The sequence below is a fragment of the Ursus maritimus genome, unplaced genomic scaffold, assembly GCF_017311325.1.
Source record: "Ursus maritimus isolate PB19 unplaced genomic scaffold, ASM1731132v1 scaffold_25, whole genome shotgun sequence".
Classification (NCBI taxonomy): Eukaryota; Metazoa; Chordata; class Mammalia; order Carnivora; family Ursidae; genus Ursus; species Ursus maritimus.
Genome location: NW_024425008.1, coordinates 30,148,174 through 30,172,729, shown reverse-complemented (window position 1 = coordinate 30,172,729; position 24,556 = coordinate 30,148,174). Strand labels below are relative to the sequence as shown.

Genomic DNA, 24,556 nt, shown 5'->3' with positions numbered 1-24,556 from the left:
CTTAATGCATTGTAGAAAATCTGAAAAAATCTTCTGGAATCTTCTAAAATTCACTTATAATCCTGACGCCCACTTTTTTTTTTTTTAGGATTATTCCAGAATGTCTGCTGCCTGTCTCTCATTCTTCTCTCCCTCTCCATGTATGTGCGTGTGTATACGCAAAATTAGAAACATACTGTTTTTAACATGATTTTTTCTACGTATTATTTTATGAGCACTGTCCCCCGTTGTTAGTTTCTTAAAACAATATTTTTCAAATCTCTTAAGGAATGGAACCCTTATTTTCAAACCAAATCTTATGCAGAAGTCTAAAAGATATAAGAGGTATAAAAAATACCAAGCAGTCTACCTTTGTACCCACATCTTCATAGATTTCTTATTTTGTAATACCCTAGAATCAGAATTGCTAGGTGGTAAACGCTTTAAAGGCTTTTGATACACGTGCCACGTTGTTTTGCCCCAAGGAAACTACCCTCAAGAGCTGTGCGTGCAAGTGCCTGGTTCTGGAGGGGTTAAATAGGCATCAATCCATTATTAGTGATTCGTGTTAGGTGGTTGTTCTGCTCTGGCCAGACCCCGAGACCGTCAGCTTCAAGGTTGGCAAGTTTGATCCTTGGGGTCCAGGATAGCTAGAAGGGGCGGGTTAGTCCAACAGCATCTGGGTGCTTGGGGTCAGGGGTCAGGGCTGATAAGAAATAAGGTAGAGTTGTGCTGGCCCTAAAAGGAGAAGGGGTCACTGGGACAGACTTGAGCCAGGAGAAGCAAAAGGAAGCTAGCTGTCCAGAAGAGGCCCATTGTAAGGCCTTATTTTTAGTAAGCAGGCTTGCATTCCATAAAGACAACCATTCCAACGAGGGGAGAGGCCACAGAGGAAAAAGTCTCAAAGGAGGTTTTTTCCACTTAAAAATAAACATTACATAAACATGGTAAGAACCAAAAGGATAGAAAATCATCCGTAATCTCCCCCTCCTAGCAAACCCCTGTTTCCCTGTTTCAGTACGCCTTTCTGGTCAAGCTCCATCATTTTCAGAAGGCTGCAATCATTCAGCGTCTGGGATTGATACACTGCCCCTCTCCTCCCATTACCGAGCCAGGATTTTTCTGGGCCTCTCCAGAGCTTTCAGAGCTAATATTGTTAATGCTATCTTTTCTTGATTTCACAAGTAATAATTATTCATTAAGACAGATTAGAACGTCCCGATAAACAAAATGGAGGCGCGACGCCCATATTAATTTGTAGCCTGCTTTTCTTCACTTCATTTTGTATGGTGAACAGCTTTCCACGTTAAAAAATAAATAAATTCCTACATCTTTGTAAATGATTGCAGTGTATTCCCTTGAAGGCCGTACCATAACTCGCTGAACAAATTCCCTATTACTGGAAATCTAGGGGTTTTTAATCTCCGCCATCTTTTCCTATTATAAATGGAACCCATTTTAATAATTTCCTTAGGAGGGATTCCTAAGATCGAATCCTACGTATACATCATTTTCAGACCCTCCCTTGTTACGTACTGATAAGTTTACCTCTAGAAGATTTATACCAGTTTATACTCCCTCTAATAAAGCACGAGAGCGTACTTATTTCCCCACAGCCTATAACAGTTATTGCAAATGGCTGCTAAATATTCTTTTCAATTGATGGAACATCATTTACTTACTCTTTTCCCCAGTGTTGACATTTAGATTGTTTTCAAATTTTCGTTCTTATAAATAAGACCATCGTGAACATCTTTGTGCCTAATATTTGTCTATGACTAATTGTGTGATTAAAACAGGAATCCTAGATGAGAAGGCACATTTACTCAAGTTACTCCCTCCTTCTAAAGGTTAAATTTAAATCTTCTGGATATATGGGAGATTTGGGGCCCAACTGGCACCCGGCCACGGCTAGGGGAAGATAATGGATAGAATAAAATAGAAAAGGCCGTGTGCCAAAGGATACAGCACTAGAAATGGACTGCCAGACTGTTTTCCAAAAGGGTACTAATTTAATAACCATTTTGGTGGCTTAAAAACAATTTAATGTAATATTCAAAGATATTAGTCAAGGAAGAAAAGCACTATCCACCATTAACCCACCACAATGTCATTCCCCACAAAGGACTCTTCAACTGCAATAAAACACACACTTCTGCCCCTCCCAGACTCAAAGCTAGCATGCCCCAGCTCATGCATGGGGCGGGAGCCACTGGTGGGGCTCCCAGGGTAGCCCCTGCCGGCAGCTTCCCCACTTCCCCACTCTAGAGATCCTGTGTATTCCTACCTCCTGTCCGAAGCCCAAGGAGGAAGCAGGTGCTCTTTTGGTGACACGTGACCAGAGCTGCTGACCACTCCTCCAGCTCCTGTTGGAGCTGGGATCTCTGGGACACCGTGTACACACCCTCTTGATGGGACAAACATCCTCTGAGCACCTACTGTGTGTCAAGAACAGCAGTAGGTCATATACAAAGAGGCTCTTGGCTCTTCAGCGGGGTTCCAGGATCTGTAATAAATACGTATTGAAGAATGATGGGGTGAATGGATGTTGTTACAGATCATTTCACGTTCAAGGTGGAGCGGCCTCAGAGAGCGTCTTGCTCAAACCCCTTCCTTTTGTTTTGTAATTGTTGAATTTTTGTTATGTTTTTATTTAAATTCCAGTTAACATACAGGGTTATATTAGTTTCAGGTGTACAAGATAGTGATCCAACACTTCCATACGTCACCCGGTGCTCCTCACCCAGGACAAGTGTCCTCCTTAATCCCCACCCCTATTTCACCCCCCCAGCCCCCTCCCCTCTGGTGACCCTCGGTTTGTTCTCTGCAGTTAAGAATCTTTTTTGGTTTGCCTCTCTCTTTCTTTCCTCCTTTGCTCATTTGTTTCAAACCTCCTCCTTTTATGCAGCCATTGAGAGAGGGCCTCCCGTGGATGTGGACAGGGTGCAATGATTTTATTTAATGCGCTCAAAACCCCTGGGCGGTAAGCATCATTACCTCCTTCCTGCAGCTGTGGAAATGCTATCCACACAGGGTACCTCAGGCCTGCAGAATGGCTGTGGGCTAGCCTGAGGGACTTGACTGACGGCCTTTTCAGCTCCCCGTGGCCTGCCTGCCCCTTTCAACCAAGTTACTAAGCTAAGCACTCCATACAAGGCATTTTACGAGAGGGGTTTTTTTTTTTTTTAAAGCTAAAAATGGACAAATGGTAAAGGAAACACTCCCCTTCAGAGTGTTCTGTGGTCGGTGCCTAGAGCACAAGTGAGATTATGGCTCTGGACCAGGGCTTGCCTTCTTAACCCTCTCCCCAAACCCCATTTTCAATTGTTAGGCTTGCGCTTTGGGAAGAAATCAGGAGACGCCTAGCTGGGCCTCCAAGCATTACCTGGATGTTGAAGTCACGTGCTCTAACACCCACCCACACACTCGAGGGCTCAGCCACCATATACCGCTCCCCTCCTGCCTCCACTTTGAAGGGCAGCAGAAAACACCACCGAAAAGATGCCCCTTTGGCATATTGATTATTTTGAGCTGTAGGCATTTGAAAACCAGCAAATGCAAGGAGATGCTTTCTCTGAACTCCCATCATCTGCCTAAACACAGAGCCTCCAAAAGGAACTCCCTGGTCATAAATCCCCTTCCTGTGAGTTTCAGCAGCCAAGGAAGATTGACTTTTATCATGGGAGAGAAGACCAGAAGTCAACACCACGTCCGGACAAACTGTCACAAACCATCGTACCTCCCATCTACTCTTCTAAGGGCCCATTCATCTTCCTAAAAGCCATTAACTCTTCCCTAAGAGGTCTACATCCTCCTCCCCTTTCCCTCTTAAGATGGTGTGTAATCCTGAATTCTGAGTGCCTTGGGGAGTTACTCACTTTTATCTGAGTATTTTCCTTGTATACATGTTAATAGACTTCTGTTTGTTTTTTCTCTTGTTAATCTGTTGTGATTTATAAGAAATGTATCTTTGGTCTTCGTCCGTAGTGCCTGGCTCACAGCTCCCAAACTCTTGGAATTTCCTGAGTGATAGGAGCAATGGGAGCATGTTTTATTATAATATTTGTCTCGTGTCCTCAGTTATGTTAACGAGGTGACTTTTGGATGGGGCCTGGTTGCGAGGGGAATGAATACCTTGAACTGTGAATAGAGGGGTGGACCTTTCAGTCCGACCCCCTGATTTCCGGGGAGGGGAGGGGAGAAGAAGCTGAAGGTTGAATCAGTTGCCAACGGCCAATGATTTAATCAATCATACCTATGTAATATGAGGCCTCCATAAAAGCCAAAAGGAGGGGGTCTGGAGAGCTGCCCAGTTGGGGAACCAGACGGTTTCACGTGCCACCCAAGCAGAACAGAAGCTCCTTTGTTTCAGATTTTGCCCTGTGTATCTCTTCATCTGGTTGTTGATTTGAATCCTTCAGTAGCCTTTGTAATAAGCCGGTAATGTAGTATGTAAGCTCTGAGTGGCTCTAGCCAAGTAATTGAACCCCAGGAGGTGGTCGTGGGTTTGTAGTCAGTTTGTCAGAAGCACAAGTAACCTGGGCTTGTGACTGGCATGTGAAGTGCTGGACTGTCCTGTGAGGCTGAGCTCTTCACCTGCGGGACCTGAGGCCGTCTCCAGGTAGACAGTGTCAGAATTGGGTTGAATTGTAGGACATCCAGTTGGTGTCTGAGAATTGCTTGTTAGTGGCCTGGGGAAAACCCTGCCACATTGAAACTGGGTCCCAGAACACTTTATCTGTCTTTTATTACAGGAGTCTCAGCTAAGAACTTAGAAAGGTAGAGGGAAAATTATTCTTTTTCCCCTGCAACTTCCCTTCCCCTCCTCTCCGTCAGGAGTAACCTGTCCCTGGCTGGTACTTCTGCCCCCAAATGTTTCAGGTGAGGAAGGGCTTACTTTTCATCTATTTCTTTATATCTGAGATTCATTCTGAAGATGGTGATGTTGATGATGACAATAATTTAGCTCAATTCTTTTATCTTAGGTAAAGAAGAATTAAGGTTCATCTGGCCTTTGTAAAGAATTTTATTGTAGGGCACCTGGATGGCTCAATTGGTTAAGCATCTGCCTTCGGCTCAGGTCATGATCCTGGGGTCCTGGGATTGAGTCCCGCATCTGGCTCCCTGCTTTGCACTGGCTCTGCCTGCCACTCCCCCTGCTTGTGCTCTCTCTCTCTCTCTCTGACAAAACAAATAGATAAAATCTTAAAAAAAAAAAAAATTATTGTAGGGGCACCTGGGTGGCTCAGTCAGTTAAGCACCTGCCTTCAGCTCGGGTCATGATCCCAGGGTCCTGGGATGGAGCCCCACGTCAGGCTCCCTGCCCTGGGGAGGGGGGTATCTGCTTCTTCCTCTCCCTCTGCCCCTCCCCACCACTTGTGTGCACACTCTCTCTCTCAAATAAGTAAATAAAATCTTTTTAAAAAGAATTTTGGTGAGAGAATACTTATTTATAAAAATCAGGTTTGTATAAAGGAAAAGGTAAAATTCTTCAGTCTTCCAGCCCACTCCTGGGCCACTTTCTGGAGGTGACCGCTGTATACCAGTTCGCCATGTATTTTTCCAGATATATCTATGCATTTACATACACATGTATTTACTAACAGTTTATATACAGTGAATCACAATGTACATACATAACTTATTCTTTCTAACATTTATTTAGAATTCTACTGTAAGGATAAACTATAATTTAGGGATCATATAATCTGTTACCTAAACTAAGACAAATTCTAATTCACAGGGGCTCCTGAGGGCACAAGTGTATGCTGGGACTGTCTCAGGAAAACCAAGTTACGTTTACCTAAAAATGGAACTTCTACTGGGTCAAAAAGTAGTATTTAAAAGGATGTTGTCAAGAGTGCCTGGGTGGCCCAGTCGGTTGAGCATCTGACTCTTGGTTTCGGCTCAGGTCTTGATCTCAAGGTTGTGAGATGGAGCCTGAGTGGGACTCTATGCCCCGCTTTGGGTTCTGTGCCCCCCACTTTGGGCTCTGTGTGGGGTCTGCTTGAGAGAGTCTTTCTCTCCCTTCCCCTCTGTTCCTCCCGCCCGCTCATGCTCTCTCTCTCAAATAAATAAATACATAAAATCTTAAAAAAAATAAAATGATGTTGTCAAATGGTCTTGATCATACCAGTTTATAATCTATCAACATATAAGGGCGTCTATTTCTTCTAACTTTCAAAATACTGAACATTATATATAATTATTCTTGGACTTGCCAAATTAGCAAGAAATTGTATCTTATTTTAATTTGCATTTAATAATCAATGAGATTGAATATCTTTCATTTCTTCTTTTTTTAAAAGACTCATTCATTTAAATTGAGAGAGAGCACGTGCACATGCATGCGGGCACATATGTGCATGCAGCGGGGGAGGGGCAGGGGGAGAGACTCCTTCGAGCATACTCCCCACCAAGCAGGCAGCCCAATAGGGACTCAGTCCCACAACCCATGAGATCATGACCTGAATGAAACCAAGAGTCCATGCCCAACCGACTGAGCCACCCAGGCCCCTCTTTCATTTCTTATTGGTCATTTGTATTTCACATTTCAATGAACTACTTGGTCATATCCTTTTTGTCTACATTTCTTTTGAATTATTCGTTCTTTTCTTATTGACTTATAAAAGCTCTTTTCATATTGAAGGAGCTAGTTCTTTGGCCTATTTTTGGCTAATATTTTTTTTCTAGCATGTTTGTATCTTGACTTTGTGGTATTTTTAGCCTTATAAAAATTTTAAACCTTTATGTACATTTTCTTGTGACATTTGGATTTTATATTCAAGATTGCAAAAAACAAGAACAAAAAGCAACTTTTTCTGCATACTTTTTAGTTTCTTTTTTATTTTATTTTACTTTATTGGTTTTTTAAGAGATTTTTAAGTAATCTCTACACTCAACATGGGACTCAAACTCACAACCCTAAGATCAAGAGTCATATGTTCCACTGACTGAGCCAGCCAGGCACCCCTAGTTTCTTTTTAAATTTTAAATTTTGAGCCACCTAGAATTTATTTTGATTTAAAAAATGAACTCAGCTTTATTTGTTTCCATATTGTCTGGTCACTTTTCCTAACATCGTTCACTGAATAGTATGTCTCTCCCTTCCCCCTTCCATTTGAAATGCAAATATATCTTGTGCCAACCCTCCATATGTACTTGGTTCTATTTCTAACCTCTCTGTTTTCTTTTATTGATTTGTTTGGCTTTATACCAGTAGTATCTTGCTATATAAAGTTTGCCGTCTTTCATATGTCTTAATATCTGGTAGGTCTATTTCCTTATCTTCAAGTTTTTTGAGATTTTTCCTGATTGTTCGCTCATGTTTAAATTCTTCCGGCTGAATCCTCCTCCCTCCCACCACCCCCAATACAGTTGTTATTTGATCAGGATTGCATGAAATTTGTAGATGAAGTCAGGGAGGATTTACATCTCCGTATCCCTGAGTCTTTTTCAAGAATGGGCTGCACTTCCCACTCAGGTTCTATTTATCTATAGGGTGGTCATCAAGCAGAACATGGACAAACAGGGGCGCCTGGGTGGCACAGCGGTTGAGCGTCTGCCTTCGGCTCAGGGCATGATCCCGGCGTTGTGGGATCGAGCCCCACATCAGGCTCCTCCGCTATGAGCCTGCTTCTTCCTCTCCCACTCCCCCTGCTTGTGTCCCCTCTCTCGCTGGCTGTCTCTATCTCTGTCGAATAAATAAATTAAAAAATCTTAAAAAAAAAAAAAGAACATGGACAAACATATGTATTAAGTGGTTTATTTAGGTTACATTGCAATGCATGACCCAGTCATTGTGTTGTGACTTATTAACCACGTATGGTTTGGTGCACTGCGCACGACTGCGATGAATGAGATGCGTAACACTGTATTTCCATCGATCCCAGCCGTGATCCGATGATGTGTGTCTCTGATTTCTGCTTGAATAAAACTGCATCCTGGGATGCCTTGGTGGCTCAGTCGGTTAAGCACCTGCCTTTGGCTCAGGTCATGATCCCAGGGTTGTGGGATCGAGTTCCATATCGGGCTCCCTGCTCAGTGGGGAGTCTGCTTCTCCCTCTGCCTGGGGCTCCCCTTGCTTGTGTTCTCTCTTTTTCTCTGACAAATAAATCAATAATATAGTTAAAGAAATTTTTTAAAAACCCTGCATCTCCAGCATATCCTGGAAGAATTCATCGAAAGGGCTCTGTTCATTAAAAAAGAATCTTAGTATTATCCCTGTTTCCGGATTTTATGGCCATTTTGTATATTGCACCTAGGTAAAATGCTGGGCCATGGGAGGTGGCTGCCAATCTAGGGGCATGGTCCTGCTTCGGACACAAGTGGGACTCGCCCCTGCAGTGCCCCTTGAAGAAAGTCACATGAGCCAAGCTGCTTTTTTCCTGTTCCCCTTCCCCTCCTTTTTCTTTTTGCTTAATTTGATATTAAAAGTCTGCCTTTGTAATGAATGCTCTATCAGAAGGTATAACCTAATTGTTTAATTATACTAATTATATTAATTATATATGAAGCACAGGTAATGTACTTCTAAACTTGACCTGCCATGCCAATAACGTACTGTGCCAGCTCACTACACTAATTTGGCTCTTTGTTCTAAAAAGTGGTATAAACTGAGGCACCAGGCCACAATGAGCCCCCGCTGAGTTCTAACGACTTGATCCTGGCCCAGCTGGGATCCTCAGCGGGTGAGGCAGGAGGCTGCTGACACTCTTGGAATAGTCAGTGCTGGGTGTGTTCTCTGCAGTACCTGGCTCATACCTGCTTCTATTTCTCCAGTTACTATCTGATAGGTTCAAGGTCAGTAGACTGAACATGAGCACCAGAAGTGCAATGATAACCTACAGACCCCAACATATTACACCTGCGTGATCTGCACCGTATGTGGGCTGGAAAGGTGTTTGTGGGGGCCTGGGGAGCCCTGAGGTGGCCCTGTCTCAGCTGGTCTTTCTGTTCACTTCCTTTCTCTCAGCCACCGATGTGGCAATGCTGTTGGGGTGGGGGAGGTTGTTAGCATCAAGCAGACGAGAACCTCAACAGGAATTGGCTTTGTCCCCCTTTTCTGTGACTGCAGCTGAAGGTCGTCAGGACCCCGAGGACGTGCCTGGCTGGAAAGACCGAGGAGGGCCCGGACTGACCCAAGGAAATTTGGTTATGTGCTGTTTTGCTCTGACTAATACAAACTCTTATACTTTTCATTTTTTCCACGTCCTTTCTAGCCAAAGCAGAGAAGCGTTTCCATGCCCATGTCAAGCCAAGAGATGACAGCACTGTGTCCGCCTCTGTGCAGTGAGCTGCTGCTCTGAACCCTGAGCCCAGTGGGGAGGCAGCCTCCAGCCTGCACTTGTCAGGGCCTGGTTGTGTTCCGGGCACCAGAGGCCAGCTTGTTTTGGAGCTGAGGGACTCAGAATTGGAAGGGGGTGCCAAGCCCATCTGTGCCTAGGAGTAGTCTGAAGACAGAGAAAGCTTTGTGCTTAGGCCCTGCAGCCAGACAGCCTCAAATCCCGGCCCAGCCCAGCCTCTCAGCAGCTGTGTGACCTTGGCATTTTATCTCCCTGGGCCTCAGTTTCCACTTCTGTCAAAGCAGGCTCAGGAGGGCACCCATTGGCAGGACTACTTGAAGCTGGAAACCGGCACCAGCTCATAGTAGGCCATCAGGGAGCAGTCAGCATCAGCTCATTACTGCAGGAGAGGCCTCCTTGTTCCTTTGACTGTGCAGCAGCTCTGACGGGGTGGGGGGCGGGGTACGGCAGGTTCCCGTACTCTTCACAAACCCAGGAATGCTCTGCTCAAGCTGGGTACACTGAGGCGCAGGTGGAGACGGAGCTGTCCCTCCGCACGTCCCCAGCATTGCCCGCCCACAGAGTCCCCCATCCCTGGACGACCTCTGGGCCAGGCAAAGTGTGGAAAATGAGACCTGGGGAGCTTGATTAGACCTAGAATCTCCGTAAACCTGAACAGAGACCATCTGGGGAATGCACTCCCCCTCTCTCTTGAGGAGACCCCTGGAGTCATAAAGCTGTGCAGTCATCAGCGCCCTTGGAGAAATCAGGTCGTGGTGGCAAATCTAACTGGAAGCCCAGGGTGGGCTTCCCAGGCGGCCCTGACCCTGTGTGCTCCTCGGTCTGTCATGGAACCAGAGCCTCCAGGGCATGTAGGCCTGCGTTGCAAGGGCGTGGTTTCTATAGTAACAGCGGAGGCTCCAGCTGAGTTCCTTAGCTCTGCTGATGGTGAGGCGGCCCAAACAGAGGACGAAGCCCAGACTCACCGTGAGGCTCCTGGCAAGGGGGTCACGGGAGAGGGCCTCCAAGGTCCCTTCTAGTCCTTGGTCCTGTGGTTTCACCAGCTCTCCGTCCTGCGTCTGCATAATCAGCAGCTCCGCCTCGCTCGCGCGCCGCACACCTGGAGAGCTTTAAGAGCCCCTGCCACGAGCCTCCCACCGCCAGAGCTTCTGATTGAATTGGTCTTGGGCGGGGCCTGGACGGCAGGATTTTTAAAATCTTCCGATTCTTCAGATTCTTAAAGTGCAGCCAAGGTTGAGAACGACTGGTAAAAAGGCAGGTGAGCTAATAATAATTAATAATTATAATTTATGTGCCAGATAGTGTGCTAAGCACGTTAGTTACCTCGTCTCCTTTAATGCTCACAATAATCCCCATTTTCCAGAGGAAGAAGCATGCTCAGAAAGGGTAAGTTTCTTCCCAAGGCCAGAGAGCAGTAAACACAGGCATTCAGGCATTCTATCCCAGAGATTTCTAAGGCCGGGCTGGTAACCCTTACGTAACAGCTGTGGAGGCCACGGGAAAGGCGAAAGGGAGACATGTCTGGGGCAGGCCCCTGAGGGACCCTCGATACCCTAGGCGAGGTTTCCTGTACCCAAGCTGAGGTCCCCAGCCCTGTGCCACCCCGGCATCTCGTCTGGTTGGATAGGAGCGCTGGCAGGCCAGGCGGGGTTGGCTGCTTCCCCAGAGCCCGGCGGCTTGCGGGAGGCCTGGTGGGACCCGCCTTTTCATTTGGGAGAGGTGGAACCTGACACCTTGCACTCAGAGCGGTGAATCATGTGCTCCGTTTCCCAGCCTTCGGGATGAATGGCAGTCTTTCAACTTTGGACACAGCATCAGATGAGACTTTGTTCCCGGAGGAGTGGGGAGTGGTGGGGAATCACATTTTGTTCACCAGGTGTTTGGGGTTTAGCGCAGACTCAGGAGAAAAGTCAGGAGCCATCCATAAAATAGGACCAGGGCCTTTTTATTTGCAGTTTCATTGAACTTGAGTGAAAGGCCAGCCCAGCAGGTACCTGTTTTACTGGCAATAAAAGGAAATTAGACAGCAGTTATTTAAAAAGAGTTTGAGTTGTTTAAATCTACAATTTAGAGGTGCATGTATGTTTTAAAAGAAAGTTTACAGGGCTTGGGGATTTGGGTTGAACTGTTTTTGATAAAAATGATGTGGAAAATATTTTCCTTTCTTATTTTAAACCTTCCCCTTTGCTGTTTGTTTCCTAAATTTAGCAGTCAGGGAGAAGTAAGCAAATCTAGCTGGAAAAAAATTGAAGCCGGTCAGGCAAGATTCAAAGTTTAATTGAAGTGACGGACTGAAAATAAAATTCTCCAAGATGAAAAATAATTCTTCCCATGTTATAGAGCAGAGTCATTATTTCAGCTTAAACAATTTCAGATGTGACTGACCTTGTTGGATTTGGAAGTGCTGGCTTGGGCACTTCCCAAAAGGACAGACTGGGGAGGAGGCCACCGTCTAACCATCTAACCCTCAGCCAAGAGCTCTTAGAGGAGGCTGGAGGGCTGTGGGAGGCCCAGCAGGCTGTTACTCACCGTCTCCCAACCCTCCTTCCTTGCCAGGGCAACTCAGGGGACACTTAAGTTGTGGTCCAGGTGGAACCCCCCCCCCCAAAGCCTGACCACAGCCCTGCCTGCTGGGGAAGGCAGGGAATGCCCCACCTGACTCTAGGCTTAAGTCGCTGGGCCGGATGCCAGGGACCAGCCTGGTATCTTGGAATGGATGGCTGGCACCAAACTGTCATTGTCATTGGTGGCTCATTTTTTGGTTTTTGTTTCTTACTTTTTTTAAAAAAGATTTTTATTTATTTGAGAGCAAGAGAGCATGCTTGAGTGAGAGAGCACAAGAGGGAGAAGCAGATTCCCCACTGAGCAGGGAGCCCGACGTGGGGCTCGATCCCAGGACCCTGGGATCATGATCTGAGCTGAAGGCAGATTATTAACTGACTGAGCCACCCGGGCGCCCCTGTTTCTTACTTTTGAAGAATGGTTTTCTGTTCATTGGAATGACTGAAGGACTGACATCTCTGAATTTTTGGTTATTAGAGAGGATAGTCAGCTCAAACTAGTTTAAGCAAAAACAAAACACCAAAACAGAGGACAGATAGGTAGTAGATAGGCAGGTGGATAGGTGGGAAGGTAGATAGGCAGACAGATAGGCATAGATAGATACAAAAAAAAGCCCAAGATGAATTGGGATTAGATATGACTAGCTCCAGGGACCCCCAAATAATATCACTGTAGCTCTTTCATTCTGTCTCTTGGCTCTGATTGTTTCTTCTTGGCTTCATTCTCCAGACAAAATTTCTCCATGTAATAGGCAAAAGGACTTGCCTCCCAGTGTAGCAGTGATGACAAAAAGAGCTCATCTTATAGAAGGGTCTCGGGGTGGATTCTGATTGGCCTGGATGAAGTCAAATGATGATTGCTTCACCAATCTCTGTGTCTAGGAGTGTGGTGATAGAACAGTCTAGCCTGGGCCTTGTGCCCACCCCCGTGGTGGTGATCAAGGCGTTGATGGGACAGGAGGACAGTGATTAACAGGCCTGCCAGGAGATGTAAGTGGGAAGGAGATCCCCAAGGCAAGCAGAAACCACCCTGCCACCAACTTGGTCCACCTCAGTTCCAAGTAACGTGTTAGCCTAGTACGGGTGTGGGAGGCGAAGGGGATGAGTGGGGTCGTGACAGCTCATTGCTCACATATTCATGAGCCGTTGATTTTGAATCCTACCAACAGGGGATCCAGCATTAGATAAAACAGACGATACCTGCCCTAGTGCCTCTTATATTCTTGTGGGGAGAAGCAGTCAGAAAGATAAAATAACTAGGGGCGCCTGGGTGGCACAGCGGTTAAGCGTCTGCCTTCGGCTCAGGGCGTGATCCCGGCGTTGTGGGATTGAGCCCCATATCAGGCTCCTCCGCTGTGAGCCTGCTTCTTCCTCTCCCACTCCCCCTGCTTGTGTTCCCTCTCTCGCTGGCTGTCTTCTCTCTCTGTCGAATAAATAAATAAAATCTTTAAAAAAAAAAAAAAAGGAAGGAAGATTGAGGGGAAGGGTGGCGGCAGGCTCAAGGAGCATAAGGAGGCTAGTACGGCCAGAACAGAGCCAGGGAGGTGGTGAGGGCAGAACCTGAGCCCCTGAGGTAACTGGCCCCACTCAGAGTGTCCTGGGCCATTGTGAGCTCTGCTGGGACCTGTGCTGAGGGAGAGCGAAAGCCTCCGAAGGTCATGTGATGTGTCAGAGGATTCCCTTTTGTTCGCTGTGGTCTCTCCCCTGTCGATTATAAGTAAGTTGAGAGCAGGGACAATACTTATTCATTCATTCGTTCATTCACTCATTCATTCCTTTATTCAGCAAACATCCACTCAGTGCCTACTACGTGCTGGGTGCTGGGAGCTCCAAGGTCAGGAGCTCACCGCCTAGTGGAAAAGAAAGAAAAGTAAAGCACAGATGTTAGTGCCACGTAATACGTGAATTGAACGAGCAGCTCCAAGCGCCCTCACCCCCTCCAGAAAGGGCAGCGGTACGAGTCCCATATAGTGGCTCCAAAGGGCTCCAAGCCCAGGATCTCGGGTCTCCCAGGAGGATCCAGATATAGCCCCTTCATGGTGCTGCAGCCTAGAGCCAAAGGACGCGTGTACGCCTCGCCAGCGTGCTTAGTAAGCAGTGTGGTGGGAAAACAGGGGAGAAGGGGAAGAGCATTCACTGGTCACCAGTCTGCGGCACATGCACCATCTCTGGACTCCTGTGCCAGCTCGGGTTGGGGCGGGAAGGGCTTCCATGGCCAGTTCTCCAGCTCCCCGTGATCTGAGGTTGAGGGTGAGGGCTTCTTCCTGATCGTCCATGGCCTGTCCGGCATGGGATGGGGGAGCCACCAGGGGTGATCTGCGGTTCATATGGCTTTTGTGTCTTTCCATCTTCCCAGCCTCTTGCCCAGTCTGCACATGCTAGACTGGCAGGAGATACTTGTTGAGTTAGCTGTGGATGCCCAGGGCAATGGCCTCGGTCAGGCCGTGGAGCACCGAGGAGGACGTCACGGATGACCCCTGCATGTGTTGCTGGGAGGACCAGGAGGTCGGGACGGCCCACCTCTGCAACAGGCTATGCAGGAGAAGCAGCAGCGCTGGTCTTCAGTGACTGATTCGTTTTGAGGTGTAGAGTTAGCGGCACCCATGGGACGTTCAAAGGCCTGAAAGTCTCAAGACCAAAGAAAGGGCCAAAGGAAAAGGAGAGTTCAAGAGCCGCGAGGAAATGAGCTGCGGCATGAGCTGCAGTGAGGGTGTGTGAACTGGTTAGATACCAGGTAGAAGAGGTCTGGGTGGGGACGGGGGAGGCCAGGGAGGCGCTGGGGAGAGAGGAAGCTAAAGCCCTGCAGAGGTCACATCCTACCCTGCCTCAGTGTCCCTTCTACCTGGCTGACTCGGGGCCAACTGATGTTTCGGCTCCAGGCCCCAGAGATGCTGGGTCAGTGTTAAAGCAGGGCCAAGAGCTCTGGGAGGGAGCAGGGACTGTGTGACTCCACAGCACCCTCTTCACGAGGTGGCTCAGAGGTGAAGGGTCCAACCTTGGAGGACAATTGGAGCATCATCGGAAGCTATGGGTCTGCGGGAGGGAGCAGCAGACGCTTCTGGACGACATCTTTGAGGATGTCTAGCCCAGTTTTGAGGCCCTGAAAGGAACTTCTCTAGTGAACCTTGGCCTGAGCTCTGCTGAATGAATGGGGGGCTGGATGAAGGAGTGAGTGACTTCAAGCATTCTTAAACAAATGAATGAATGATGAGAAAGGCCGAGGAACTTGCAGAGGGAGTCCCAGTGCCTGGTAGATGGGCTGCTCTCCATCCACGTTTCTTGGGTGATGGGTGAGTGTGGGATGAGGACTCAGAGGTTTTCTGAGCCTGCAGAGTGGCCAGAAGTCCTAAATAAATAAACACGGTTATTTCCCACAGTTGCCTTGCAGGATAATTAAGTGGCATACTCTGCCTTTGGGAGCTTCTGCAGTTTTTCTTTTATTTTATCTCAGATATCAACTGGAGGCTGCTTTCCGTTTCTCTGACCTGGGCTGGGAGGAATTGGGGGTGGGGGCAGAGTTAGCACCCATCCTTCTCCCAGGTGGGAAGGACACAGAGGACTTCTCATGCTGGCTCTCAAGGTTGGACAGCTTGGGTCCTTCTAGCAATCCAGGGTTCAGATCAAAACAGCCTTCCTCTCCCTCTCTCCTTCCTTCCCTCCTTCTGTCTTTCCTGAAATGGATTTCCAGCCATGGGGGCTACGCCACATCTGTCCAGCCCCCCGTACGGCACCAGCTCCGAATAGGAATCACGGTGTGGCCGCCGCAGCGGCGGTCACCATCCTGAGCGTCTGTGTGTAGCTTGGGGCTGGGCCTGGTGGACACGAGGAAACCTCCCTCACTGGCTCTGACCTCAGGGAGCTCCGGGGCTGGCTCCTAGGACAGGATGCACCGGAGGCTGGAACTCGACAGAGTGGCATCCCTGAAGGAGATACTCGCCTCCTGGAGCCTTCCGCAGTCTTGTCTGGTGAGGACCGGGGCTAGGCTTTCATGGAGGCCCTGGGCCGCTGTGGATGTCCCCCAGCATCAGTCTCCTCTCCCCCAGGTTCAGCTGCCTTCCAGGGACCATCCCTCTGGGGCTAGGCCTGTGATGGAGTCTTCATGCAAAGGTTCTGTGTCTGGACAATCCTTACCCACCTTCCCGCTGCCTCTGGGGGCTCACAGCTCCAGCCCACGCTGCCGGGCAGGTGGGAGGGTGTAGTCAGGATGCGCTCACTGTTGATGATATCTCAAGGCACTATGGGAACATCCGGCCTGCAGTTTGGTTCAAATAATAAGATGTCAGGATCCATCTATCTCTCCATTCATCTCAGTTGTGCCCTTCCCCAGGGTCTTTCATGGGGGCACTTTGGGAGCCCAGAGTGGGGTGTGGCTAAGAGGAGAGAGGCTGGGCCATGGCATGTGTCATCCGTCACTCGCCGGCACTTAGCACGGGTGAGCCAGCAGCTCTGACATGGGGCCGCTTCAGCAGCAGGCACCAGTCCCCGAGAGGATGCATCATTGCATTTGTGTTCTGGCAGCTCTAGCACGAGCCTGGGAGGGCCTGCTTGTCCTCACAGGTAGCCCCCTCTGTGCGGCAGCTCGTGCAAGCTCCGGGTGTTTACTCATCAGGCACTTCCTGCATGCCTAGTCTAGGGTCAGGTCCAAGTTCATCCCTAGGACACTGTAGGCTGCTTGGCGACCTCCAGCTTGGTTGGTGGTCCCCTCAAGGCACCTCATCTTGGGGGTCACTGTCTCCAAATCCAGCAAAGAGCACTAATCAAGAGAATGACCTTCAAGGTCAGAACAACCAGTTTGAATCCAGAACCTGTGACTGGACTCGCTCTGACCTTGGGCTTTGAAAAAAAAAAGAAGACTTCATGTTTTAAGAGCAGTTTGGGTACTGTCTTTTTAATTTCTTGAGCCTTGGTTTCCCTATCTGTGCAAGGGGGGAAATACTGATCTCCTGCTCACAGTGTTGGGAGAAGGTGCAAACGAGGTAACACAGCTGGCTCCTGCCTGTGGGATCAGTACTTACCACACAGCGGCTGCTTTAGCCTCCTGCCTGTGACCCCTCTGATGCTGACCTTTGTCTCAGGTGACAGGAACACCCTCCAGAGGCTTCGATGAGAAGGCGTACCTGGCAGCCAAGCAGCTGAAGCCCGGAGAGGACCCTTACAGGCAGCATGCCTTCAACCAGCTGGAGAGTGACAAGCTGAGCCCAGACCGAGCCATCCGGGACACCCGCCATTACAGGTACAGCCTCCATTGTGCGGTGGAGGGAAGGCCCGGCACCTGTCTGCTTGCTTCCATTTGGTCACGCGGACTGAAGAAATGAGAAAGATTTCCTCAGACTCCGTCTGGTTACTGAGACACTCACACCCTCACCCTCAGCTGTCCTCCTCTGTTTCGTTGACCTCCTGAGGGCCTGAGACGGCCAAGGGGACTCAGCTGGTGCCGGGGAGGCCCCCCAGCACCTCAGCCTGGAGTCCCAGTGAGAGTGAGCTGCCAGGGGACCACAGGGAGGTCAGAGGGGGTGGGCGAGCCTGTTGACGGTGCCTGAGGTGAAGAGGGCCCACCAGCCCTGCCCGCACTGTGCGAGGGGATCTGTGCATTAGAATCTCTTTCCTTCTCCTCTTCCTGCCCCGCTGCCCCCACTTCCTCAGCAGTTCCCAGAAATGCTTCCCAGCCTTGCTCTTGGTTCTCCCAGTGTGGTAGGTGGGCGAGGCCCCGGAGCAGAACCAAGGACACCTTCTGTGATGATCCCCACTCTGACTCTACTCAGTGTGAGTGACCAACCTTGGGCAAGCCATCAACACCCCCTCCTTGGTTCAGGCCCTTGACGTGTCCTACCTGGATTACAGTCACCACCTCCAGTCCCCTCTTCCTGCCCTCACCTATGGGAACAGTCTGAGGTCCTTACCCTGGAGTGCAAGCCATCCCTCCGGGCCCTGAGCCTCTGCTCCTTTTCACCTACCGCTTCATGCTCCCACAATCCTATACTCTTCTGCCCCAACCCCCCCGTGTATACACACACTGTTTCCCTTGCCCGAACCCCCGCCCCCTCCCACTTGCAGCTTCACAACTCCCCTCAGTGTCCTCTCCTCCGGGAAAGGTTCCTTGCCAACCCAGGCTGGTTTGGAGGCCTCCTCTGTGCTCTGTGCAGACAGGGTAGATGTGGAAGACTCACCCATGTGCCTGCAGTTTTGAGTGACTGCCATGGGCTGTGTCGGGCCCAGCTAAGTACCTAGCACCAGGTGGGGACGATGCAGGTCACGATTGCTTTTCCTTCTGCAGCAGCTTCTCCAGAGCACAAAAGGTGTGTATGAGATAAGAATGTGGAAGGGGACATGCTTCTAGCACCTTCCATGTCACTCATGGAGGTGAGCCTGAAATCCAGTGGGCTCGGCAGCCTTCAAGGTGAGATGGACATGGAGTTGGGGGAGCCCCAGACTGTCCTCACTCTCTTGCAACCCCAGCACTGCCAGCCTCCAGAAACTCACGCTACCAAGTAGGACAATAATTCTGCTACTCAGAAAGGCCTCCCCCCAGGTCCAATGGCCAGCTCAGATCTCAGAAGTTCTTTCTCAGTCAGTCCTGGTGCAGCTTCCACCTGCACTGTGGGACCTACAAGGCTATGTCCACACAGCTTTACTTAGAGCCCTTTCCTGGCTGTCCTGGCCATGGCCAACCTAGACCCCAAGGCCTGGAGTTTCTACAGACCCAAATCTCTGAACTGATCCAGGGTTAGCTTGGGTCACCTCTGCCCTCCCTCCCACTAAGCCCCCCTCATACCTTCTCAGGTGTTCACTGAAGAACTTAAAGGAGGATTTCCTCTTGGGGCGACGTAGGTTTTAAAATGAGACTCTTCGAATGCAAGGCAGGGGCGGGTTGGTGAGGCCAGCCTCCCTTCCTGCCCCAGCCCTCCCGGGAGCCTGAGGTGGTTCGGGGTGTGTGTGCGTGCGGGCCGTCGGTGTCCGTAGGTGGAGCAATGGAGGTGCTGGCTTTCACGTGCTGGGGCGAACCCTGCGCTTCTCCTTGGCCCTCCGGACTGCAGCTTCTGCTGGCCTCCAAACTGTCAGCCCGCAGTCTGGGGAGCCCCCCTCAAGGGGAACAGAGGGACCAGGCAAGACAGACCTAGCAACCCAAAGAAAGCCTCACCAGCCCCAAACTTGAAACACAGGCCTGGGACAAATCTCTTCAGAGGCTCTTGGCTCCTGGAGCCGGATAAATCCCCATCATCATAGTTGTAAGCCCTAGAGAAATGCAGAGTGGAGAGAGTTGGATCGGGCGGGTGGGGAGGAAGTCAGGTCCACCCTCCAGATGGGGCATGGGTAGGTTGACCACTTTCAGGTGGAGAATGGGCACCGCTATCCAGATCCTCTCCTCCTGGGCACCAGACGGTTGGGCTTCCCAGTCAGGACTGGCTCCCTAGAGTCAGCGCTGGGGGACCGGGAACACAGGCCGTGGCTGCTTCTCCCAGCACTCCCCACATCAGCAGGCCAAGCCCACTCCCACCCCCAGCTCTACATGCCTCTGGGAGGATGCACTGGGGAGCCTGGCTTCTCAGGGGGCAGAGGTGAACTTCCCTACCCCGCCGCCCCTCCTGTTCCCTACATCCCCTCTCATAGAGAATGATTTTAAAGCCTCTCAGGATTCCTCCCATGGGGGGTCACAAGCTGGGGGGACTCCTGCCTTTCTGACCCAGTCTGCTCTGCATGGCAGGGAATGGGCCTGGGAATTCGGCTGTAAGCTGTTGTCAGGGGCGTGAATGCTGGAATGAAAAAGCAGTCACTTCTGGAATAGTCAGAGAGCAACTGTAATAAAGGAGATCGCCAGGAACAGCAGCTGCCTTCCCCCCGGCCCCAGGAGCACGAGTAAAAGCATTCGCAGGAGCGACAGGGAGGAAGGCTGGCGGGAATGGATTGTTTTAGTTCCCTTTCCTGAGGACGGGGAAGCCAATGGCTAACAATGTGGTGTGAGACAGAGAAGAGGAGCACAGAGCTGCTGGGGGAGGGAGCGGGCTGGCAGGCACTGCTTTCGGTCTTCTCAAGGCTTCTGTGTGCTCCAGGAGTCCAGGGCCCGGGAGGAGTGAGGCTGCTCCCCTGCCCCGGGTCACCAGCCTGCTGTCCGGGCTGGGCAGTGAGAGGGAGGGAGTCACAGGAGGATAGGAGAGGGTGATTCCTCTCCAGATCCTCCAAATGTCGTGAGCCAGGAGAAGAGAAAGAAGCTACAGAGTGCCAGACAGGAAACAGAGGCTGCCCCCCCCCCCCCATTTTGTCTCTCCCTGGCAGGCAGGGAGTTCTGTCTGCTGGCCCAGCTCTGGGTCTCCGGGCCTGGAGCAGTGCCCGCACAGACACGATGGTCAGAGCCCTTCTAAAGCTTCTGTGATGGAAGCTCTGAGGGCCCTAGGTCTTTGGTAAAGATGACCAGGCCTGGGAAGGTGCTCCAACCAGTGGCTTCCCTCCGAGGACTCCAGGCTGGATGGGCTGAGTGGGGTGGAATGCAGGCGTGGAAGGGCAGGCCCGCACCCTGGCTTCAGGCTTGCTTCCCTGTCCCACAGAGGTATTCCTGGGGGCAGCAGGCTGGACAGAGAGAAGCCTCAAGCCTGCCCTGAGGATGCCTTCACAGTGCCCTCTGACCCCTGTGCTCCATTCTCAGTTGCCCGTCTGTATCCTACTCTTCGGACCTGCCAGCCACCAGTGTCATCATCACGTTCCACAATGAGGCCCGCTCCACCCTCCTGCGCACCGTGAAGAGGTAAGCCCCATCTCAGGACCCTCATGTCAGTGGTGCTGCTCCCCGAAGCCTCAGGAAGATTTGCCGAGACCCTGGCAGGGGGCACATTGAGACAGGGTGCTGGGCCAGATGGTGCGAAGGACTCAGCCACTGGGAGGGGGAGTCTGTCTTTCTGAGAAGCTGAAGCTGGTGAATCAGGGTCAGGGAGACCCCAGAAATCCAGTCGGGATTATTGGGAAGCACAAAGACACAGGTCAGGTCCCCAGGACAAGGGACAAGGAGCCAAGGGAGTCAGGGATGGACGGGAAGCTTCAGGTGGTTGGATGTCAGCCCAGTAGGTGCCAGTCAGTGATTCAGAGGGAAGTGCCCCTCTGTCCTCCAAAACTTGGCCCTCCGGTCAAGTTTAATTCCTACTCACCCCGTTTCTTTAATGAGAATAGGATTTGGATCATCCCAGGGATTAAAGAAGCTTGGGTTTCCTTTCCCAGGGAGTAGAGGAAGAGGAAGGATGGTGGGAAGGAAAGCAGACAGGCAGTTCCAGGCCCAGCTGGGTGCTGCCCACCCTCCCCTACCCCCCAAGCCCCCCCACCCCTCTCCCTCACCCTCCTTGGCCGTGGCAGGGTTTGTTAATCCTAAGCAGTCAGAGCAGCTACAGGTCCCGTCTTGACAACTAAACGGGGGCAGTTCCCACAGCCCATCTGGCCCAGGTCCCAGGTGCCCGCAGGTCCAGGCAGCAGGGTCAGCCAGGTCCTGGGACGAGCCCGAGGACCACACCGCTCCTCAGCCACTGCTCAGGGCCCGGGAGTTTTCCAAGCAGCTGCTCGTGGCTAGTGGGCCAGCCCCTGAGCTGGGGGGTGGGGGAGCCCTGGGGCAGGGAGAGGTAAATGGAAGGTGACCCCTAAATCCAGCCTCCTCTGTCCCCATCACTCTGTCCCCATCACTCCAGTGTCCTGAACCGAACTCCAGCCAGCCTGATCCAGGAGATCATCTTAGTGGATGACTTCAGTTCAGATCGTAAGTTTCTACTTCCGGTTATCCGCACCCTTCCAAACTCTCATTTCCCCAGGACGTGGAGGCAAGCGCTCCCAGGGCAGTCCTGGATATCACGGGCTGACCTCTGTTCCTCAGCCGGGATCTTTAGTCTTTTCTAGGTGCCCTCCCTGACTCTGTTCCCAGGTGCCAAGGAAGGGGAAAGAGTGGTATTGTTTTGATGGGACACCAGTGAGATGACATTTTTTAAAAACAGAAGCAACGTCAGCAGCATCCTTTGTTATTACAACTGCCATATGCTGAGGATTGTCCCTTCAGCGTGGCTGCGCTGGTGTTGACCTGGCTGCGCTGGTGTTGACCTGGCTGCCCGCTGACCTGCTGGTGCTCTCTGGCGCCCCCTGGGGGCAATGCCATAAGTATTCCTCAGTCTGGCCTGGGAGTGGGGCCCAGGGCGATCCTTTGGCCATTAGACATGACCATGCTCCTGTGGACCTCCCCATCCCCAGCCCTTTCCCTGCACTTACTGCGAGACACCTTCTGGGCAGTTCCAGGGGGTGACCAAACCCCTTGTGGTCTGATGCCCATATCTGAATGAGCTTGCTTCCTTCTCTTCACCTTCAGCGGAAGACTGTCTGCTCCTGACCAGGATCCCCAAGGTCAAGTGCCTGCGCAATGATCGGCGGGAAGGCAAGTTCTTGGACCCTGGGTGCCACCACAGAGCCCTTTTGGTCTAGACCTCTGCACCTCCCCATTCCCTTTTGGCACCATGTCCCACTAAGCCAGCATGCTCCTGCTGCAGGACCAAGGCCTGTGGAAAGGCCCCTCTGCTATCCCGGGCCAGCCCCTGCCACGGCATGACTGTAGGCAAGACGCTTCACTTCTGGCTGCCTGGGTTGCCTCTTCTGAGAAGTGGAGCTAGTAATAGTACCCTTTCTGCCTTGCCTGGCTGTTGTAGGGATTAAATAAGGTAAGCTATGTGGAAATAGCTTGATTAGGTGGGGGCAGAACGGGGACCCCAGGAGAGGGATGTGACAGGGGGCTAGGCCTTGCCTGGGTGAGGACGCTGTGCCACAGGTGAAGGGAGCGAGGCAGGGCAGGCCAGGCCTGAGGGCTCTGCAGCCCCGAGCGCTGGGCAGGCACAGGTGCACCTGTAATGCTAACGGCCTCTTCCTGAGTGCCCGCCTGTAGCCGGCATCCGCTCTGCCTGTGTTCTCACACTCCCTCCTCCTAACAGCCCGTTGTCCCCGTTTACACATAAGGAAAGTGAGGCCTGAGGAGTTCAGTAATTTGCCCAGGGCGATGAGCAGAGGAGCCAGAATTCCAGCCTGGAGGAAGGAGGCCACCTTTAACCTCCCTCTCTTCCTTCTTGCCTGGGAGAATCTGGGTCTGGTCAGCAGGGGAAGTGGTGGAGTGAGGGTAGACAGGGTAGATGGCAGAAGACCTTGGAAGCCAGAGAAAGGCCTTTAGACTTGATAAGGCAGGTAGTAGGGAGCCACTGAAGTTTTGAGAGAGAGAGAGATGTGAGGGGCATAATTAAGAAAGACCAGTCAGACTAAGGAGACCTTCTCACTGGCGTGGAAGAGGCCAGAGAGAAATTTCTCCCAAGCACTGGGTTCTAGGTACTTTAAGGTCCAGGAATATAGTGTTTCCTGGGGTTTGCCCAACACAGGTGCCAACTTGAAGTGCTTGCTAGCTACCGGTGGAGTGCCAGGATGGGACAGATGGATTTTTGCACAGATGGATGGATAGTCAGATGGATGGCGGCAGAGGACAGGGCAGAGGTATGGCCAGGGAACTCTCTGCAGGCGGCAGCTGTATTCTGAACTCTTACAACCAGGCCCCTCCATCCCCACAGCTCACAGGGCACCAGTGGCTGCTTTCACAGCAGCACCAGCCGGGCCTCCTCTCTCCCCAGCAGGCAAGTCCCCAGGCCTGACCGGGGAGCTGTCAAAAGTGAGGCCATTCTTTGATAGTTGGTGAGCCATCGGCCAGACTGTTTGGGCTGGGGGTCGAAGCAGAGCAGAATCTAGCACATGCAGGCCTCCTAGACACCGGGCACTCTCCCTGGCAGGCGGGGATTATTTGCTCTCTGAGTCTTTTAGGTAAGAAAACCCAGGCTCAGAGAGGTTAAATAACATGCTTAAGCTACGTGAAGGGACTGGCACACTCACTCCAGCCTGTCTTAGTCTAGCAGATTCTCACCAGGTCCCACATGATGATGACGCTGAAGGGAAAGGCCTGCAGATCCCCGGGAAGGGGTTTTGGTTTCTGGTTTCCTTTTGGTACCAAAACACACTGGATTGCACTTTCCATTCACTGACACCTGACTGTTGATCAGTGTGTCCCCAGAGCCCAGAGCAGTGTCTGGCATGTGGAGAGCACGCGGAGAATGAGCTCAGAGTAATGATAGTTGATGAGTGGATGAGAGCAAAGAGAGGGACGGAGGAAATAATGAAATACAATCACAGTAACTCACAAGAAGCCTTGGCCCCTGATGGGTGCAGAGCCCTGAGACTTTTGAGGGATGGCATGGAGGCAAATTGGCCCCATCCCAGTACCAACCCCTATGCACTCCCATGGCAGGGCTGATCCGGTCCCGCGTTCGTGGGGCAGATGTGGCCACAGCTGCCGTGCTCACCTTTCTGGACAGCCACTGTGAAGTGAACACCGAGTGGCTGCAGCCCATGCTGCAGCGGGTCAAGGAGGTGAGTCCCTCTGTCCCTGGGGGAGGGAGCTCTGTCCCTTGGGACGTGCCCACCATGTTCTTGGGGCAGTGGGGTTGTTTTCCTCACCGGGGGAGGCAGGTCCCGTGCTGGGGCAGGGGGCAGCTTGGGGTCAAGGCTGGGAAGCCTGAGAAGGAGAAAGGGGGGGATGGTGTTCTCAAGGAGAGATGAGGACGGGGGGGCCCCTAGCATGTGCCAGCTGTTCGCTAGTAGGGGGAGGGTGGAGGGAAGGATGAGGTGATCCCGGATCAACTTAAAAATGGGCAAAAGATTTGAAAGGAC

General features: G+C 51.1%; 1 protein-coding gene across 1 annotated transcript in view; it reads left to right on the top strand.

Annotated features, from left to right (window-relative positions):
• Positions 1–24,556, top strand: part of GALNT16 (polypeptide N-acetylgalactosaminyltransferase 16) — an 87,998-nt gene that overhangs the window by 39,033 nt on the left and 24,409 nt on the right. The window contains exons 2-6 of the mRNA XM_040641728.1: positions 16,921–17,078; positions 20,484–20,582; positions 21,508–21,575; positions 22,173–22,238; positions 24,135–24,256. Coding sequence (XP_040497662.1) covers positions 16,921–17,078; positions 20,484–20,582; positions 21,508–21,575; positions 22,173–22,238; positions 24,135–24,256 — 513 coding nt within the window. The remainder of the gene's footprint in view (positions 1–16,920; positions 17,079–20,483; positions 20,583–21,507; positions 21,576–22,172; positions 22,239–24,134; positions 24,257–24,556) is intronic.